Source organism: Paroedura picta, chromosome 11 (genome assembly GCF_049243985.1).
Source record: "Paroedura picta isolate Pp20150507F chromosome 11, Ppicta_v3.0, whole genome shotgun sequence".
Taxonomy (NCBI): Eukaryota; Metazoa; Chordata; class Lepidosauria; order Squamata; family Gekkonidae; genus Paroedura; species Paroedura picta.
Window position 1 is genome coordinate 30730002 of NC_135379.1, and position 19993 is coordinate 30749994.

General features: G+C 42.2%; 1 protein-coding gene across 5 annotated transcripts in view; it reads left to right on the top strand.

Moving 5' to 3' along the window:
- Positions 1–19993, top strand: part of CREB5 (cAMP responsive element binding protein 5) — a 265679-nt gene that overhangs the window by 84598 nt on the left and 161088 nt on the right. For all 5 annotated transcript variants that reach the window (XM_077302760.1, XM_077302758.1, XM_077302763.1 and 2 more), the window contains one exon: positions 8940–9112. In XM_077302760.1, the coding sequence (XP_077158875.1) occupies positions 8940–9112 (173 nt within the window). The remainder of the gene's footprint in view (positions 1–8939; positions 9113–19993) is intronic.

Genomic DNA, 19993 nt, shown 5'->3' on the forward strand with positions numbered 1-19993 from the left:
GCGCAGAGTGGTAAGGCAGCCGTCTGAAAGCTTTGCCCATGAGGCTGGGAGTTCAATCCCAGCAGCTGGCTCAAGTTTGACTCAGCCTTCCATCCTTCCGAGGTTGGTAAAATGAGTACCCAGCTTGCTGGGGGGTAAACGGTAATGACTGGGGAAGGCACTGGCAAACCACCCCGTATTGAGTCTGCCATGAAAATGCTAGAGGGCGTCACTCCAAGGGTCAGACATGACCCGGTGCTTGCACAGGCAATACCTTTACCTTTAACCTTTTTGGGAAGAGCCTCTTGTGGCGCAGAGTGGTAAGGCAGCAGACATGCAGTCTGAAGCTCTGCCCATGAGGCTGGGAGTTCAATCCCAGCAGCCGGCTCAAGGTTGACTCAGCCTTCCATCCTTCCGAGGTTTGTAAAATGAGTACCCAGCTTGCTGGGGGGTAAAACAGTAATGACTGGGGAAGGCACTGGCAAACCACCCTATATTGAGTCTGCCATGAAAATGCTAGAGGGCGTCACCCCAAGGGTCAGACATGACCCAGTGCTTGCACAGGGGATGCCTTTACCTTTAACCTTTTTGGTCCTACTTGTTGGTTATGCTTGTTACTTTTGTTGTTTAGTTACACTACCCCCTTTTTGGTTTCCTTCTATGGAACTATCGAGACCTGGGTTTCAAACTCCATGAAGCCACAAAGCCTGCTGGAACATGTTGACCACTGTACTATTTCAGCCTGACTTGTCACACACAGTTGGTGTAAGGGGAAAAGCAGGGGATAATCTGCATCCATACATGCTACCCTGAAATCCTTGAAAGAAGAGTCAGGTATAAATAAGAGCAGCTCAGGCAAACTGGTCGTTTTGTAGAGAGTAAGGCAGAAGGAAATTCTTTTTCTAAAGGAAATCCTTTGTGGGCCAGAAGCCATATCGGTTTTACTTGCGAATCTCCAACTAGTTCCTGGCTTGTTGCCAAATGAGAGTGTAATCTTTAAAAGATTACAGTGGACAATGAAGGGACAATTGTTAACTAGACTGGGGAATTACTCAGTGTGAAGAACTGCTCATCTGTTCTGTCTCCCAACCATTTGTATCTTTTACTGATACGATATCCAACAGGTAGTCAGTCAGCAATCACCTAAATAAAACCGTGCAACTGATTAAAAAAATAACACTCTAGTACGATGCAAGGGAACTGCTTGGGGAAAGCAGTGGTTATGTAATTTCCATACTAGCATAAGGATTAAATTACTACCACAGCATGCTGAAAACTTTTCTTTAACGACCCTGTCAAGGATACCCATTTACAGAATTTTATTAAAAACATAGCACTTATAGTAGTATGGGTAATTTTACCCCCAAAATGATTAGTATTAAAGAAGTTCTGACTTTCCACGCTATGGCTCATTGTTAATTTGCAGGGGGGGGGGGGGTTGCTGTTGTTGTCGGTCCTACCTTGCTTTTCTTCCCAGTGGGGACCCAACCCATACAATTTTCCTGTACTCCATTTTATCCTTAAAACAACCATGTGAGAGATATTAGACTGAGAGGAGGGAGAGTGACTGGTCCAAAGTTACTCAGAAAACTTACACACACACACAACCATTAAAATCTTATGATTTTCAAGAAAAATATCTGGATATTTTCATCACTTGCTGTTGTAAAGGTCTGTGAATAAAACCGTGCTGCCATTCTGAATGTCTCAGCTATTTATGGGATAATGCAAAAAGTCAAATTTATTGTTGAAATCATGTATTTGACTTCCTCGTCTCTTCCTATTGTGTGAGGTAGGAGAACAGCAACAGTAAGAAAAAAGCTAACCTCCCATTTTAACCTGATACAAAATGGTTGAAGTCATACTGGAAGACTTCTGAGGGAGAATTCTGTGTTACTTCCCTTTCCTCAAAACACTGAACTGTATCTATTTGACATTTTGCTGACAGAGGAGTGGGTTGATACTACCTGATTCTACCTGAGGGCTGATTCTACCTGACTTCCAAGTTAACTGAGGGGAAAATAGCAATGCAAAGTCCAAATCATGAGGACCAAGCACACCAAAACAATTTTCTCCATCTCTGGAATTAGAGTCATCTGGATGAGACTGTTTTAGAATCAGTGTGGAGTGTCATCTCCATAATGAAAGAGCTGTGACTTGTAATATGTCAAGACTTTCTTTTTAACATAATTGCATTTCATAATATGGCTACAGAAAGACAACTGAGTCTAAAAAATCTTGTCAGTGGATTGAAAACCTTATGCTTTAGAAAACAAAAAATCTTTCACAAATATGTTTCCTTAAATTAAAAACAACTTTATTAGAAGCACAGAGCATGCTGGGTTATCTCTTTGAAGTGGAAGCTGTAGTAGATACCATTTAGACAATGTAATGTTGCCGCATATAGATGCTTCCATGTAAAATGGTAACAGGAAGGTGAGAGATGACCATCCCTAGTCTGTTGCTGGGGAGCGAAGACATAAATCTCTGTGCTGGTCTGAGAGCAGATGCCCCTGCACAGAAGTTATAGGAACCAAATTAACATAATGTAATTGGCTAGCAAGGTGAGCCCCTCTTCAGAATCATTAGCAATGTTTACAGTACAAATCACTAGGCATAATATCACTTTTGGATTTAAGTGTTGTTTGTCAGTTTTGAGGGCAGGAAAGTCTTCTGTGATTCAATAGATGCTAGAGGCCAACTTGAATATAGAGTATCCCACTCCTTTTAAAAAGACAACAGCAGAGATACTGCTTAGTTTATAAATTGTAAAAAGAAGAAGCAGAGTTGGTCCTTATATGCTGTTTTTCTCTACCCGAAGCGGCTTTCCTCTCCCCACAACAGACACCCTGTGAGGGAGGTGGGGCTGAAAGAGCCCTGATATTACTCCTCCGTCAGAACAGCTTTATCAGTGCTGTGGCAAGCCCAAGATAACCCAGCTTGTGGGGGAGCGCAGAATCAAACCCAGCTCACCAGATTAGAAGTCCGTACTCCTAACCACTAAGCTGGCTTGGTTCTTCTATGTGGGTCCACTACACCAAGCTGGCTCGGGTCCAAAACTCGGGTCCTCTACTACAGTCTGTCTGGACTTCATGTGCTTTAGCATTTTAAACACTGCTCTACCGGCAGGCAAGCTCCATGGGCCCCAGCACTGAAAAGTTAGGACCAACTGGCTTCTCATTGTATTGCTGCCCGGTAATTTTGGGTTTGGTTCTTATCGGTGTTGTGTAGCAAACTGTTCACTAGTTCCAGTTCCAGTTCCAGTCAGCTAGGTGAAAGATTGGTGCGCTCCTGAATGCTGATATTGCCTCAGCCCCCCCCCCCCATTCATCACATCCCCAGGAGCAGTGAACAAATGTATGGTCAAAAGGATTTGAAGCAGTTTGCATCCCCCTCCCCTACTAGGTCTGCATTTGCTTTACTAGAAAAAAGAACAAATGAATAAACTAATAATAATAATTTCATTCCAGAGCACCCTGTGATGTTTCATTAACAGAATAAAATTGTTTGGTTGGTATGAAAAATTATAATTTGGTATAAAAATTTGGTATTTAATTTTTAAAAAAAAACGAAAATCTGTTAGCATCACTGACATGCTTCCAAATTCCTGTTTTATAAACTCCGCAATAGGCAACTGTGTGAAGGGGGGGGGGGGGAGGAAAGAATAGTTGGTTTATGACTTCACTTATTAAGACAAAATATAAATAAAGCTATCTGTCCAGCTCTCTGCAGCCTTCAATTAGCAGGATGCTGTGCAGTTATCCCAGTGCAACATATTCTAAATGACCCCAATTGTGCCATGTACATTTTATGTTACTGAAAATTCACTGGAACATAAGAAGCACTTTGTGTGCTGTTCTGTTTGAATGATGATCTCAGGCGACTGATTGTTTGTGAAATAAATAACCTTTAATCCCTACAGTATATGCATTCTCCTTTTTAAATCTTGAAATTATCCTTTTCAATATCTGGGCAAGACAGCATATTTTTGTCCTATAGAATCTACTTCAACGTTAAAATTCAACATTCCAACACACTGTGTTTCATCATTCTTTAAATATTTCTGTTCCTTTTATCTAGATTTTTTCCACTTTCCAATAATGTAGTCACTTATTATAGGTATATCCGGTATCCGTTTGACACTACTGCATATGTAAAAGCCTATGTCAAGAAGCTAATCTGCTCAGATGCTAAAAGAATGAGAGTGGTTGGTGAGACAGGCCTGGAAAACAGGAACATCTTTCATTATTCATTTCCATTGATAATTAAAGGGCATTGCTAATTAGGTCATGTCATGAAAATTAAGATAAAAGACCCGAAGCACTAAATCTGTTGCATTCTTGAGCAGTTAGTCAAATTGGTGATGTTAACATTGCCAGTTGCATGCTGTTGAGGAGCCATTGCCTACTATGAAAGAGTTATTTCTTTGTGAATCTTAAGTATTCTTTGTGAATACTTAAGGTATTCAGCTGTAGGGCTGAAAAAAAAGGTGGCTGAGGGGGTTAATATTCTTGGGCCACCTTGGGAAAGCCTAGGTGGCTGAGCAAATCAAGAGATTTGCTTTTAGTAGATCTTTGGTTTTGGGTCAGTTGGATGGGAAGTGGAGTGCCAGAAGATTGCAGGTGGGCAAATGTTGTCCTCATCTTCAAGAAGGGGGAAAAGGAGGATCCGGGTAACTACCAACCTGTCAGCTGGCAAAATATAGCTGGCAAAATTTTAGGACAAATCATCAAACAGTCGATCTTTGAGCAGCTAGAGCGGTTGGCTGTAACTACTAAGAGTCAGTATGGCTTTCTCAGGAACAAGTCATGTCAGGCTAACCTTATCTCTCTTTTTTGAGAAAGTTACTACCTTGCTCAATCTTGGGAATGCTGTGGACATTATTTACCATTGTTTCAGTAAGGCTTTTGATAAGGTTCCTCAAGATATTCTTATTGGCAAGTTGGTAAATTGTGCTATGGATCCTATTACTGTTAGGTGGATCAAAAGATGGTTGACAGATCACACCCAAAGGGTGCTTGTAAATGGTTCATCATCTTCTTGGAGACGAGTGATGAGTGGAGTGCCTCAGGGATCTGTCCTGGGTTGTTCAACATATTCATAAATGATTTGGATGAAGGAATCAAGGGGGTGCTTATTAAATTTGCAGATGACACTAAACTGGGAGGGGTAGCAAACATACCAGAAGACAAAATCAGGATACAGGTGATCTTGACAGGTTGGAAAACTGGGCTAAAATGAATATAATGAATTTTAATAGTGAAAAAAAAAGTAAAGTTCTGTGTTTAGGTAGGAAAAATCAAATGCGTCATTATAAGATGGGCGAGACTCTTCTTGGCATTAGTATGTGTGAAATGGATCCTGGCATCTTAGTAGACCATATACTGAACATGAATCATCAGTGTGACTAAAAAGGAAAATGGGATTTTGAGCTGTATTAAAAGAAATATAGTGTCCAGATCACACAAAGTAATGTTACCACTTTAGTCCGCTCTGGTAAGACCTCATTTGGAGTATTGTGTTCAATATTGGGCACCACAAGTTAAGAATAATGCAGAGAAACTGGAGCATGTCCAGAGGAGGCCTAGAAAGATGGTGAAGGCTTTGGAGAGCCAAGTCGTATGAGGAAAGGTTTAGGGAGCTTGGTCTGTTTAGCCTGGAGAGAAGACGACTGATATCATAACCATCTTCAAATACTTGAAGGACTGTTGTATAGAACCGGGCTGCAAAGGCCTCAGTAATGGGCCACCAGCGGCTGTGCCTACCTCCCCCCCCCCATCGCAGCGAGAAGCTCACCAGGCTGCGAGTGAAGCGGCAGAACGGCCAAAACGGCCAAAACGGCCGCTTTGCTCGCAGCCCGGGTAGGTTCTTGCTGCGATGGGGGGGGGGGAAAGGCAGGCACAAATGCGCATGTGTGGAGCTGCCGCACATGCGCATCGCACCTCCTGCTGGCGAAAATGCGCAGACGCGGCACCCGGGCCGCTGGCTCTTCCCCACCCCCGGAGGCGGTCCTCAACCACTGGTATAGAAGATGGAGCGGAATTGTCTTCTTTTGCACCAGAGGGTCATACCAGAACCAATAGGTTGAAATTAATTTTGGGCAAAACATCTAGAAGCAGTTCCTGACAGAGCAGTTCCTCATTGGAATACACTTCCTTGGGAGGTGGCGAGTTCTCTTTTTGGAAGTTTTTAAGCAGAGACTAGATAGTCATCTGACAAACAGGCTGATTTTATGAACTTAAGCAGATTGTGAGTGGGTGGACAGGAAGTGATGTGCCAGTGTTTTTCTCTTGCATACTCTTCCTTGTATACCCAGGGAATTGCTAATTGCCGCTGTGGGATCGTGGGTAAATTTTCTGCAGGCCAAGCTGGATTCTGGAGATTTTTGGTAGAGGGATCACTTGGGTATGAAATTGGGGTCACCATGGTAGTTGTGAATTGTGAATTCCTGCATTGTGCAGGGGGTTGGACTAGATGACCCTGGAGGTCCAACTCTGTGATTCTTTGAGGCCTGGACCCAAAGGGTATCTAGTTCTGGGGGGCAATTTTGTCTCTAGGCAGCTCTGTTCAGTGAGTGTATCATTAGCAATATGGCTACATTTAATTCAGCATATATGCACTCAAAATGTATCTAAATAACTGCTTCCTAGCTGTATTTGACTCAGGAAACGTAGGAGGGAAACTACAGTCGTCCCTTGCAAAAATACTTACTTTTGTATCATTGCGTGGCTGCTGCTGCTTAGAATGATGCTTCATTTATGGCATGATCTAGTGAGGACAGCCTAGGAGACAATATGTGATAAGCTTCCTCACACTGAGGACAGCTTCAAATGCAACACAGAGAAGCAGAAATGCTCAAGGTAAAACCAACTGGAGCAGGCTGCCTAAGGAGGTGGTGAGCTCCCCCTCACTGGCAGTCTTCAAGCAAAGGTTGGATACACACTTTTCTTGGATGCTTTAGAATGCTTAAGGCTGATCCTGCGTTGAGCAGGGGGTTGGACTAGATGGCCTGTATGCCCCCTTCCAACTCTATGATTCTATGATTCTATGATTCTATGAGTATGTGGACAGATAACAATCTCAAAGGAGGATCAGTTTTGTACTTACAGCACGTTTGGAATCCATGTGGATGGAGCTGATTTGTGCATCTTTCTGCCAACATCCATCCCAATTTCCTCTCATCCCTGCCATTCTTTGGCTCCAGTGGCTTTTTATGGCCTATCTTTTTTGTATTTGTATTGTTATAGTATCCTTAACAATAGTAATATACCTGCTGCCAGATTTGTAAAAGCTGGCAAAAAGCCCTCTGGCAGGAGGGAAGGAAATGGTGGGCATGAAGGGATACTGCAGAGAATTCCCTCCCCCATGTGGATGATCCACTGATGCAGTAAATGCCCTGCCCTGCATTTGCAGAAGCAACGAGAGCACAGCAGACACAGCAATCAGGATGGGAACCAGCTGGAAAAGCCACAGAGACAAACTTGACAGGAACCCAGTGATTCTTTTACCCAGTGATAGTATGTACTATTCATTGCCAGGGCTTGTATATACTGCAACTTTAATGTAGTTCCCAGGTTTAAAAGCAAATGCTATCAAGGGTCACTGGTTCTCACACATTACAGGAAAAATGCATGGAAGACGTATTGCAGGGATGATTCTATTAGTTGCTAATTAAAGCTGAAACTTTCCCAGTGATAGTTCTTGCTTTTGTATCAGGCACTCTCCCCTTGAACTGTCATCAGATAGGAAGAACCCCTGTGTTTACTGAAGGATAAATCAGGGAGTTGGTTATTGAGTGAAGTCTGCACAGGGACAATGAAATTACTGGATTATAACAGCATGCCATTCTTCCAGCTGCTTGTTCTCCTGATCATCCATTTCTGGAGGTGGTCTCACATTTGACACTGAAATCTGTTCTTGCTTCTGTTGATGAATAACAAATTGCAAATGCATCTCCCCTGCTTTCTGTTCCATACAACAAAAGCATTTACAGAAGTAGCATGAGAGGGATTTAAGACAGGTAATTTAGTAGCCAAACTAGATAGTATATTGAGGATCCATGATTCAATCTTCCACAATATTTCAGAAGCGTAAAAAACAGATTGTGATGCTGGCGGGAGGGGGAGTGGTTTACTTCCTCCCTTTGTGCCATTTTCCTCGTGCAAATCATACCTCAACTTATTTGCCCCTTTGTGGTAATTTATGAGCAGTTTTTTTTCTTCTAAGGGGCAAAATATTGGGAAGACAACGTTCGCCAGAAAAAGATGGCAGAAAATGTTAATCTGGATTTCCTAGTACTGTGGCCCAATCCAGATTTTCCCCACAGTGGCTTTTCCCCCCACACACTGGATATCCAGCCATGAATTTCCCACTGTGCAACAGAAGTCACCTTTTCATTTCTATTTCAGATGTCATTTCTGATTTTACTAAGTGCTTACCTACATATAAGGGCTGCCACTTTCAAAATGGACCCCCTGTTCTAGAGCTGAGAAGGAGTTTTGTATTGTGCTCACAAAAACAATTGTAAGAAGAGAAAGACAAGATAGGTCAAAGAATGTTATGCTGAGTCAGTCACTTATCATTCTCAACAGATCTTGGACTTTAGCACTGGCCAGACCACTAAATCAATGGACCATCCAATGCTGGTGAAAATTATTTTCAAATGAAATATAGATCACACACAGGCAAATGGATACATACATTATAAATCACGAGTCAGATGTACCAAAGACTGATTAGTCAACCTTTAGGTATTTTGAATGTGTGTTGCTCCGTAAAAGCAAACTGTTATTTTTCATTTCTTTATAGCTGTTAGTGAGAACAACATCTATCAATGTGAGGTTTGCCAGAAGCCAATCACTTTTCATTCTATTGACACATCCAGATCCCTAATTTTAGGCATGAGGGAATTGAAAGCAAACGATGACATCCCTTGTGTTTGCTTCCTTCCTTTCTCACAGAATATTTCAATGCATAGCACTGTTGGTGGAACCATGGCAGCCCCTGGGACACATCAGCTCTCCAGCCCAAGGATGCCAAACCACGACACAAACATTGTGATTCAACAGGTGATGCCTTCTCCACAGTCCAGCTCAGTTATTACACAAGCACCTTCGACAAACCGGCAGATTGGGTAAGAAGACTGCCTTCCGTTTTAATTTTGCTTGGAGGAAATGTTGAATCAGGTGTTTTACCAGATGTTTCAATTGGAATTGGACATGATGAAAAACGAAGAAATCCCTTGTTTCTTATGGTGCTCCACAGCTCCTTGATGATCCATTCGTTCTTTTCAGAGCATTGCTATCCTAAAAGATATTTTCCCATTTCTTCTCCAGACACAGGGGCTTCTAGGGCAATTGTAGTTATAGCTGTAATGGTATGCCCACAGCATCGCTGGCACTATATGTCTTTAAGTGAAGAGAAGGATAGGACTCACCAAAATGCTCTGTAAGGGTTACTGGAAAGTTTAGCTTATCCAAGCTGGCCTGTTTAAGGTGAGAGTGTTTCTGTCCTCACGTTTTCAGTGAGCACCCATCTAGGCTTTTATTCTTAACAAAATCATATCTTGTTTAAGGTATGTGTTTCCTTATATTTGGGAAAGAACAGGCATTGTGGTCTGTCAGTTCTGGCTGTTGAGAAACCTGGGGAATCTGAGGAAATGAAATGCTTTTTCATGCTTGTGTATCTAATGCTATTGTGATTGAGGTGTAGAATATGTTTCTTTGGCACCTCTTGGCTTCTGCTTGTGAAGTTATTAGTTTTTGGTAATCATGTGAAATTTTATTTTATTGTCGTTTTTGGCATGACGTATTTAGTGGTATGTTCTTTAGTGGATTCATATCCCCATCCATTGCAACTTAACAGAAGAAGCACATGTAGCCAGCTGGGTGACCTTGGACTAGCCACAGTTCTCAGAACTCTTTCGACCTCACCTACTGCACAGGGGAAAGGAAGGGAAGATAATTGCATGTTGCTTTGAGACTCCTTTGAGTATTAGAAATTGGGGTGCAAAAAAACCCAGTTCTTCTTTACCTAAGAGTACTGCCCATAACTTTCATGTAAGCCCATTGAGACCAAATCTGCGCTTTACTGTCCTAAATCTTGAGTGAACGAAGTACCTTGGAAACAAAACCAGCATGATAAAAATCATTACACTTTAGACTATGCATGCACATTTACAAGATGTATTTATTTCTTTTGTGTGGCATACAGCTTTGGATGAGTGTAAGAAAATATATTGTAAAATGATGATCAGATCCTTACGTTTTGGATATCCTTTAACTTTATTAGAGGTTGGGAGTAGGCTGGTGTCTAAAGAATGAGGAGTTTTCCTTAGAAATGAATGGCCTTGCAGAACATGCCTCTTAATGAGTTCTTTTCAGAAAGCACTGTCGTAATGTTTGTACCTTGTCTTAAGTGGGAACAGAATCAGGCCCTAAAGGCTACAGAGAACTGTACTGTAGGAACAGTCTGATTTTTATCACAACTGTAGATAGTTAAGTGTCAAAATATGGCCCAGCCACCTGCAAATGTTTGGACTGGCTGCAGGCCAACAAAAACAATGAATGAAAAGATAAGGTTTCCTTTGCTTAGGCTCTGCTCCTGCGTGAGAGACTGGGACGATTCCTCTGTGTTCGTGGGCTTTTCAGCCCATGCAGCAGACTTGGATGTGCTTGGAGTGGCTGTGATTCTTTCCATGATCTTTTCTCATCATCTTTTTCACTTAGCCTATGGGCTGGGAAGTGTGTGCATGAAATGGAAAAGTGCAAGATATCAGATAAGGTTTGTTGAGAAAAGATTACTGAGGGTGTTTAATCACACTGTATTCAGGTATTAAATAGACTCTTTTTTATTATAAAGGCTCTGTTGGGCCATTAAAAGTACGTATACACTCTGTGCATATAGAGGGGAGCAGTATGGGTACCTGTTGGCCTTGCCCCAGGACATCTGTGAAAATATATGGAGAACAGCTTTTCTCAATTTTTTTTTACTATTGAGAACCCCCTGAAACATTCTTTAGGCTTCAAGTAACCCCAGAAGTGGCGTGAGCATGCAGAATATGGTTGGGAAGTCTTTGGAAATCTTTCTCTTAATATGAATAGTCTTCTTCTGATGTCAAAAAAAAGAGAATTTGGTTGTTCACACCACAGTGATTCCACAAGTCCTTAAAGGTGCCATTGGACTCAGATTTTGTTCTGCTACTTCAGATCAACATGGCCAGCCACCTGAATCTACTACTGTAATCTTTTGATAATTTATTGAAAGTTGTTTTGATGTTATAGTCTGTATAATGTTCCATGTAAGTTATATAATATTCAGTGTAAACCACCCAGAGCTGCAAAGAAATGGGCGGTGTAGAAATCTAAATAAACAAACAAACAAACAAACAAATAAATAAATAATCTTTAAAAGCAGGTCGCTGTTAAAGGCTAAGGCCTAAGTGGGTGGAGAGTGGGTGGGGCCGGTCTGGGTGAGGGCACAATTGGAAGGCACTTCGCGCTTTCCAATGGGGCCCTCATCAGGACAGTCCAGAAAGTGACGGGGAAGCAGTGCCACGGTGTGAGTACAGAAGGAGGCCTTCCTCTTGGGCCCAGAAGCACACCCGGGGCCTCAAAGTGGCCCCGGGTGTGCTTGTAGGCTCAGGGGGAAGGCCAGGCCATTGCCGGGGGGGGGGGGGGTGAGGAGGCCTTCCCACATAACATCATATAGAGTTGCTATTTTTGACAATGACAAAAGTGACCATAACTACACAGCAGGGCTTGGGCAAAACTGGAGAGATCACTCAATGGTCGCTCAAGGAATATTGGCAAAAATCTGCATATCAGTTTGCCCTACCTGAGTGAGCAGAGGCATGACCTAACTACCTGGATGACTTTGCCCCACTGAAGAGAAGACATTTTCAGGTAAGTTCCAATGTTTCGTATAATAAACCACTGAGAGTATTGCAGAGTGTTTTTAAAAAAAATAACAGAATGAAGATACGCGTGGAAAACTGGCACAGCCACCTCCTGCGCAAAACCATGACAAATCTTCTGTTGGAATATTTCAGATTATACTGCAGTTGAGTTGAGGATAACTCGTTAATTATATAAACTTGTGTCCACTGTAACAGTTTTGCTATGACTATGGAGATTAATAACGTGAGTCATCAGATCAATAGTTTGAGACACATGTTAATGAGAGTTAAATGAATAGCCAGAGGCTGTGGAATATTTGAGGAGTTAACAAAACAAAGTCAGTTAAAATAAACACGCTTTTGTAGATGTTTGACTCCTGTTAAAACACTAATATAAAATTCTAAGAAATGATTCAATGACCAGCATCCAGGAAGAACCAGGACAAAATTTAAATCAATTTCCTGTCAAATCTCCCTTTTAATATTCTCAATTTGTGCTCTTTCATGTGGTTTGTTTTGCTAAGGTTTCATGGTACAGGTCTGAATTCCGTCCCGACTGAACACATTTGGTCAGGAGGTTATAAAATGCCATTCAGCTCATACAAGCAACACTGACTGGTGTCCAGGTTATTGTGAAAACAAAACACAGTCTTCTGACACCTTAAAGAAAAGCAGATTTATTGATGTATGAACTTTTCTGGGCTCTATGAGAACTTCTGCCTCAATAAATGTGTTTGTCTTTAAGGTGCTACAGGATTCCTTTTTGTTTTGTGCTACAACAAAGCTGTTCGGTTGCAGGTTGTGGTGGTAGACCTGATTGCTTCTTGGTTGCCTGAATTTTCCTTGGGTCATATTATCGTTCCCTCTGTCATTTGCAAACCATGATAGCCATTGTGCCCAGAAATGTAACAACTGGCTCCCTCAGTCCTAAATTCATTGTTTAGCTTTGGACTGCCAGTGTAGAAAAGAGATGTCTCTTCATCTGCAGGATCAAAACCAGCCACAGAATAGTATTATTGGTATGAAATAATAAAGCAAGTGAGCCCATTATAGATTTCAAACTATGATGATGACGAAATGGGTACCAACATTGGACCAACTCTTTACTGAGGCAACTTGAGACAGGTAACTTACCTCATTTTAGCAGATTTAGAAGGGAAGCCACCTCCTGCCCTGCCTACCTCCAGCTTCTCATATCCCCCAAGCCTCCTTAACTCCTCATACCAACAGCTCTTTAAAAATAACACGGCATACTACTTGCACCAACTCCCAAACTCACACAAATTCAAGAAGCCCTATAGGAAATGCACAGCATGCTATGTTGTTCTTTGAAGGGTGAACTAGTGACCAAGTAAGGATCATCTAATCTGGGGTTGCAGGTAGAACACTAAGGCTGGCAAGTGGAATGTGTGTGTTTGTGTGTATGATGAGACAAGCAGACTATTTTATTTATTTATTTAGCAATTTATTTCCTGCAATTCCTCGAAAGCTTGTGGCAGGTTACAAATGTCAGATAAAACCCCAAAGAATCCCATTAAAAAACCCCTGAAATAAAAACCATAAAATACAACAATATCAGACACTATGCAATAAAGATGCAGTGGAAACAATGTCCCATCCCTAACAATCCCCAGCAATACCTCTGGGGGGTGTCGGGGGGGGGGGGAGAAGGGTGAGAAGGGCGGTACCCATTTCCTCATCAAAAGGCAGCAGAAGACTTTGAGCTGCCAGCTTTGAGCTGCCAGTTTTGGCACTTGAAGGAGCTGGGGTCACTTATGATTGAGGAAGCATACTGGGGCCTCAATCCACATCTCTCTTCCATGGCTGATTTTTAAGGGAAGTAAAAAATAACATACCTTGACTTTCAGTCATAGTAGTTTGAAGACATATTTGATTTGTTCACAAGATTTCTGTTTCCCAGTGAAATGATTGACAGCGGACTTAAGCCAAATTAAAGCAGATGGGATATGGTTTAGTGCACACCATGAACTGTGAAATCCTGAGTTCCTAACATCAGCCATGGATAGACCAAGTGGTGTTCAGGACACCATTGTTTCTTCGCCCTCATATATGTTTTCCTTGTTTCTTTTCTTCTTCTATTTGCCATCAAGGTGTTGCCAACTTAGGTTTTCCAGGCAAGAGAAGTTCAGAGGTGATTTGCCATTGCCTGCCTCTGCATAGCAATCCTAGACTTACTTGGTGGCATCCACCCACACACTAACCAGGGCTGACCCATTTTGGATTCTGAGATTTAATAAGGTTGGACAACCTGGGCTATCTAGATCATGGCTAATTGTGGGCCAAGTCACAACCAGCCTTAGGACTATGGGGTTTTCAAGGCAAGAGATGAGGAGAGATGGTTTGCTATTTTTCTGCATAGCAGCTCCCTTCTTCCTTGGAGGTCTCCCACTTGCCCTGCTTAGCTTCCAAGCTCTCTCCCACTTGATGGCATTGTTGCATGGACTACTAAAATAATGCATGTAACACTGTTGGAACACCTTTCAGCATTATATAAACACTAAGTTTTAGGTGGTTTTATGCAGCACATAATTCTTGTGGAATTCATTGCCATAAGAGTGGATAGTGATCATATTAGTAAGGACTAGACTAATATTATCAGAGGGTAATGGCCCTTGATAGATATATCTCCATTATGTCCTGTTTGTGAGCATGGCTAGCAACACAGAGAGAGCTGTGTTTATTACAATATGGATGTTAGGTCTAAGTTCTTACTTGATTCATTTCTTGATGACTGCCTGGTAAACTGTGAAATATGCCCTTAGTCCTCAATGAACTCATAAATAATCCAGTGTACTTCATGCACAACATTCCCACTTGCCCAATAAATCCTTATTTCTATCATCTCTCTGCCTACACATTGCACAGGCCATGCATGGAGGCATTGCGAGAGACCATAAGAGTTGTGTGGGAGTTTTGTGCATGCTTCCCATATCCACGCCCAGTTGTCCCTCTCATTCTTGGTGGAGCACAAATAACTTTTCTGGAAGCAAATGGAAGCGACTGGTGCTGAGGGTGGCTGCCCCCTGTAAAATCTTGCCAGCAACCATTACTATGTTGTATTGTGCATATATTAGGCTGGTACTTCTAGGTAGTTAGTTGCCACAGCCTGGGAACAAAAAAGACTGAAGTACTATAACTAATGCAAAGTATTGCCACAACCTGGTAAACAAGGTAATGGGCTCACTGTAAGTGAGAGCAGTCTAGACCAGCTTCTTCATATTAGCCTTATCCGATCAGTCCATCAGAAAGCAGATAGACAGGTACATCAGAGAAACCTCTGAAGCCAATTAAAGGTATGCCACAAAGAAATCAAATTCATGTGGTTTGCATTCAGAAAGTTACGTTTGGTGGGCTCTACTTGCTTTTACTCAGTCTCCTAATGCACACCATGTGAACATTTGAAATGCTTTTAACAGTTAAGACCAGCTCAAATAACAGCAAACCAGAGTAGCAATAAAGAAAGAATTAAGACTGATTGCAGTGTGCAGTCAAAATTGTCTCCCCCTTCTTTAAAGGCATATATATCTTTGGTTTTTTCCTTTTCTTTCAGATGTGCAGTAGCCATCCTGTTGCCTTTTAGAATAAAGGCTTCAAATGACAAGTGCAGTAAATTGCACTAAATCTGAATTTATTTCATTTGTTTTTGTTTTCATTTGGGAATTGTGGTGGAGAAAGCCTGTCTTTTTACTGGCATTTTGAGTTATACCCTTCTGTGACATTCAATAATGCTGACATGCAATAATATAATAAAATAAATAAATTTGAATATGCAGAAGAAACAGGACACAAGGCTGTGGAAGAAAATGTATACAGTAGGGATGCTAAAAATGTGCTTTATTAAGACATTCAAAGAAATATCTGTACCATAAATAAAGCCCATAAGGGGTGGTGGGTGGAAAGTGGGAGGAGTTTGGTCTTACTACCCACCAATCAGGTTGGCTGTCCCATTCCCATTTAATGAGCGGCCAGTCAGAAAGGACGCCCCACCTCTGGTTACATCCCCCTCCAACTTCTTCCAATTGGAAGAAGTACCAGCCCAGTAAGGTGGAGCTGAGAGGAACGTTGGAGGTCCTGGGACTGTGGGCCAGTGGGGGTGGGGAGAGGGGTGAGAGAGGCCCTACTCAGCGCTCCTGCTGCCACAAGCAGGTCTGGCCCCAGCCTTGCCAGGCCTTGGTGGGGCTGCTGGGGTGGAGGGAGGAGGGGTGCACTGCCTGCCAGTGCCTCCCCTCCGAAAAAGGCTAGCCACCACCTCCATGGGGCTCAGTGTGCCTTTTGCAGCTGGTAGCCAGAGGGGCCAGGTCCCTTCCTGTCCTACCCTGCTAATTGCCTGCCAAACCCCCTGGAGCTTCAGCTGGCTTTTGGTGGCCAGCGGCAGCAGGGTCTGGCTCCCTGACGGCACTTCCTTCCACCGCCGCACAAAGCACCCACCAAGGGTGCAGGCTTCAGCAGGCTTCAACAGGTGTTTTTTGGGTGGTGACAAGAGGGGACAGGTCCCCGCCGGCATTTCCCCCCCTGCTCAAAATGCCCACTGAGGCCTATCCCAGAGGGGGGGGGGGGCTAGCACCCATTGTATTGTCATATACAACGGGCTTTGCTTCTAGTTTCATATATAAAGACCTACAAAGAGATATTGAGCTGGGTTTTGTTTGCACTGTTTTTGCATGCTGGTTAATGCATCCTAGCCATCAATGGCCAGGTATATTCTATCACCCTCTTTCACTTAAATGCTTTGGTTAAAATTAGGAGTGTGATGAACTCCATGATGAACAAGGGTAGCCGGCAAATATACCATGTTCAACAGGTGCAAGTACGTGATAGCTAGGCCTTACCTTGCCACCACCTGAGTCAAACATCTACTGAGCAGCAGCTGCTTTTAGCCTGAGCTGGTGGAGTTTCATATCCTTGACTTACAAGCGCATGAGTAGTTAAGTCAAATAATGAAATGATGTAGGAGGGCAGCTATGTACCCCATAAAGCGTATGCACATAAAAACTTGGCCACATATTCTTAACCAAATTGTAAGACTTTTTAAAGATAGTATTAGTTCATAAACACTGTCTGACTGCTTTGCCCGCTATTTAGCTGCATGATTGGCTGTGGAAGAGTATATACTGGTGACAGGACTATGTACCAGAGGAACTGGAACTTTCATCAAACCGTGTGAGACTATGCATGTATGTTTGGGTTGCCATCTCTGGATAGACAAATACCTAGAGGTTTGGAGGGGGCACAATTTGGGAAGGGGGTAAAGTAAAGGTAAAGGTATCCCCTGTGCAAGCACTGAGTCATGTCTGACCCTTGGGGTGATGCCCTCCAGTGTTTTCATGGCAGACTCAATACGGGGTGGTTTGCCAGTGCCTTCCCCAGTCATTACCGTTTACCCCCCAGCAAGCTGGGTACTCATTTTACCAACCTCGGAAGGATGGAAGGCTGAGTCAACCTTGAACCAGCTACTGGGATCGAACTCCCGGCCTCATGGGCAAAGCTTTCAGACTGCATGTCTGCTGCCTTACCACTCTGCGCCACAAGAGGCTCCTGGGAAGGAGGTATAATGGGGTAAAATTCCATAAAATCCACATTCCAAAATGGCCATTTTCTCTGGGTTGTAATAATGAAGGCTCTCTAGACACCACCTGGAGGCTGCCAAGCCTAATGTATGAAATATTGCTAATGAATGTGAAAAGTAACCTGATCAAAAGTTTTAAATTGGTTTGTGAACAGGCAAACAGAACAATGAATAATCAACTCCCTGGTCATGACCAGTCAACAAGCTGAGCGGGGTTGCTGTTCAAGCATCCGTAGTTAAAATTAGGAAAGGAAAGGAGTAATTATTTAACGGAATCCACATAGGAGCACTGCATTATTTGACTTCTGGGTGCCAAGATACGAATTTCAAATACTGAAAAAGCTAATGCTTACAACACCCCCAAACAATCTTCATCAAAACATTAATCACAAATCCCTTCGTGTGTTAAAGGTTCCTCTGAATAAAGAATGAAGGGCAGAGGGTGGAGGGGAGAGACAGAGAGAGGGGCTTGTGCTAGTTTCAACTCCATTATTATAAGCATAAAGTCATTGATTTTCTGGGATGAGGGGCCTCTTATTCTTCAGAGGCTAGGATAAGCTATGAAAAATTAATAAACCAGTACTTGATGCTATGCTTTAAAGCATTGTACAAAATCACATTTATAAAAGCCTATTATCACTATGGCATGCCAAAACTAGGGTTTACTTGAGGCCTCAAATTCACAAGTCATGTCCCTGCCACAAGCCTCCTTTCCTGATCCAGATTGTCTGTTTACATCTACCATGAGCAGAATCCCCTCTTGTGGGTAGCGATCCAGTCTTCCTCCTCATTTCTTTAAGTAGTCAAACACATTAAATATTAACTTCATTCCTAACTGGGTTTGTCATCTTCTATGGCCAGATATTTTATTTCATTAAAACAGTTAAACAAATGTTATTAAATACACAGATATACATGTAGTCTATTTGGAGCATAAGGTTGTTTTGAACACTGCTTTGTATAATTGCTTTAAGTGAATTTTCCTAGTCTCTGTTCTTGTCATCAGGGGCCCATTGTGGTATACTGGGTATCTGGACTAGGATAGGTTCAAATCCCGCTCTTCCATGAAACACAGTGAGTGACCAATGGAATAGCCTAGCCCCTACCTACTTCATAAAGATTTTGCATGGATCAAATGGGAGAGATTATTTCATTCATTCATTCATTCATTCATTCATTCATTCATTCATTCATTCATTCATTCATTCATTCATTCATTCATTCATTCATTCATTCATTCATTCATTGCATTTGTATACTGCCCTCCCCTAAGGCTCAAGTTGGTTCACATAGAACATAACAGAACAGTACATTGAACTCACTAATTATATTGAATGGAAAGTAACAATGATAATAACAATAAACAGAGAAAATAACATTCAACATAGTGAACAGTCTAACAGGCCGATGGTTGGTCTGATCTGTTGCATGGGTTCAAGGGAGGGAGGTTCAGGGCCCAGTAGATATTATTTAGTTTTGGTCAAACTCAACCAAATGCCTGGTGGAGGAGCTCCTTTTTGCAGGCCCCATGGAACTGTTTTAGTTCTGTTAGGGCCCTGATCTCCTCTGGGAGCTTGTTCACCAGGTGGGGGCCAAGACAGAGAAAGCTCTGGCCCTGGTTGAGGTCAAGCAGACTTTCTTGGGGCCAGGGATCACTAGCCAGTTGGAGGTGGTGGAGCACAGAGCTCTTTGAGGGATGTAAGCAGAGAGGCGGTCCTTCAAGTACACTGGGCCTTAACAGCATATGGCCTTGAAGGTAATTACCAAGACCTTATGCCTGATGAGTTCATTGAAAGACAGGTGGAATAAAAACGAATAGTTAGATAAACAATTCATGACAGTCCTACTGGAGAGTTCTACAAATTGGTGAATGATGTTCATATTAATATAAGAAAAGCTCTACTGGTTCATGCAAAAAAAAACAATCTAATATCTAGTCCACTGTGGCCAAACAGATCTCCTGGGAGATCCGTAAGGTACAGACAGCAAAGGCTTCCCCCATTGTTGTCCCTTGACTTTCAGAAATGTATCTTTTAGCCTGTGCTCCATGATTGGGTCCTATCCTCCTTTAAAGCTGTCTAAACTACATCCTTTGGCAGTGAATTCCACAAGTTAATTATGTGAAGTGCTTTCTTTTGTCTGGCCTGAGTTTGCTACTCTTTTTTTTTTATAAGATTTTTATTTTTATTTTCCAGAATTAAATATAGTGAAATACATGCAATCTACATTGTTAGTACAGAAAAAAGGGTTATGCTCTTCATTTAATACATTTAGTTCCCCGTTTCAATCCCTTTTTTATTATTTTCTTAAATAGTTCAGGTAAGGGCCCCATTGTTCTTGAAAGGCCTCTTCTGTTCTTCCGTTAACTATTAGTGTCAATTTAGCCATCTTGGCAAAGTCGAGTTTGCTACTCTTCATCTTCGCTGGGTATTCCTGAGTTCTGTTGTAATGGAAGGAAAAGTTCCCTCTATCCACTTCCTCTAAATCATGCAGTATTTCATAAAGTTGATGTATCTTCTTGTCTTTTTCCT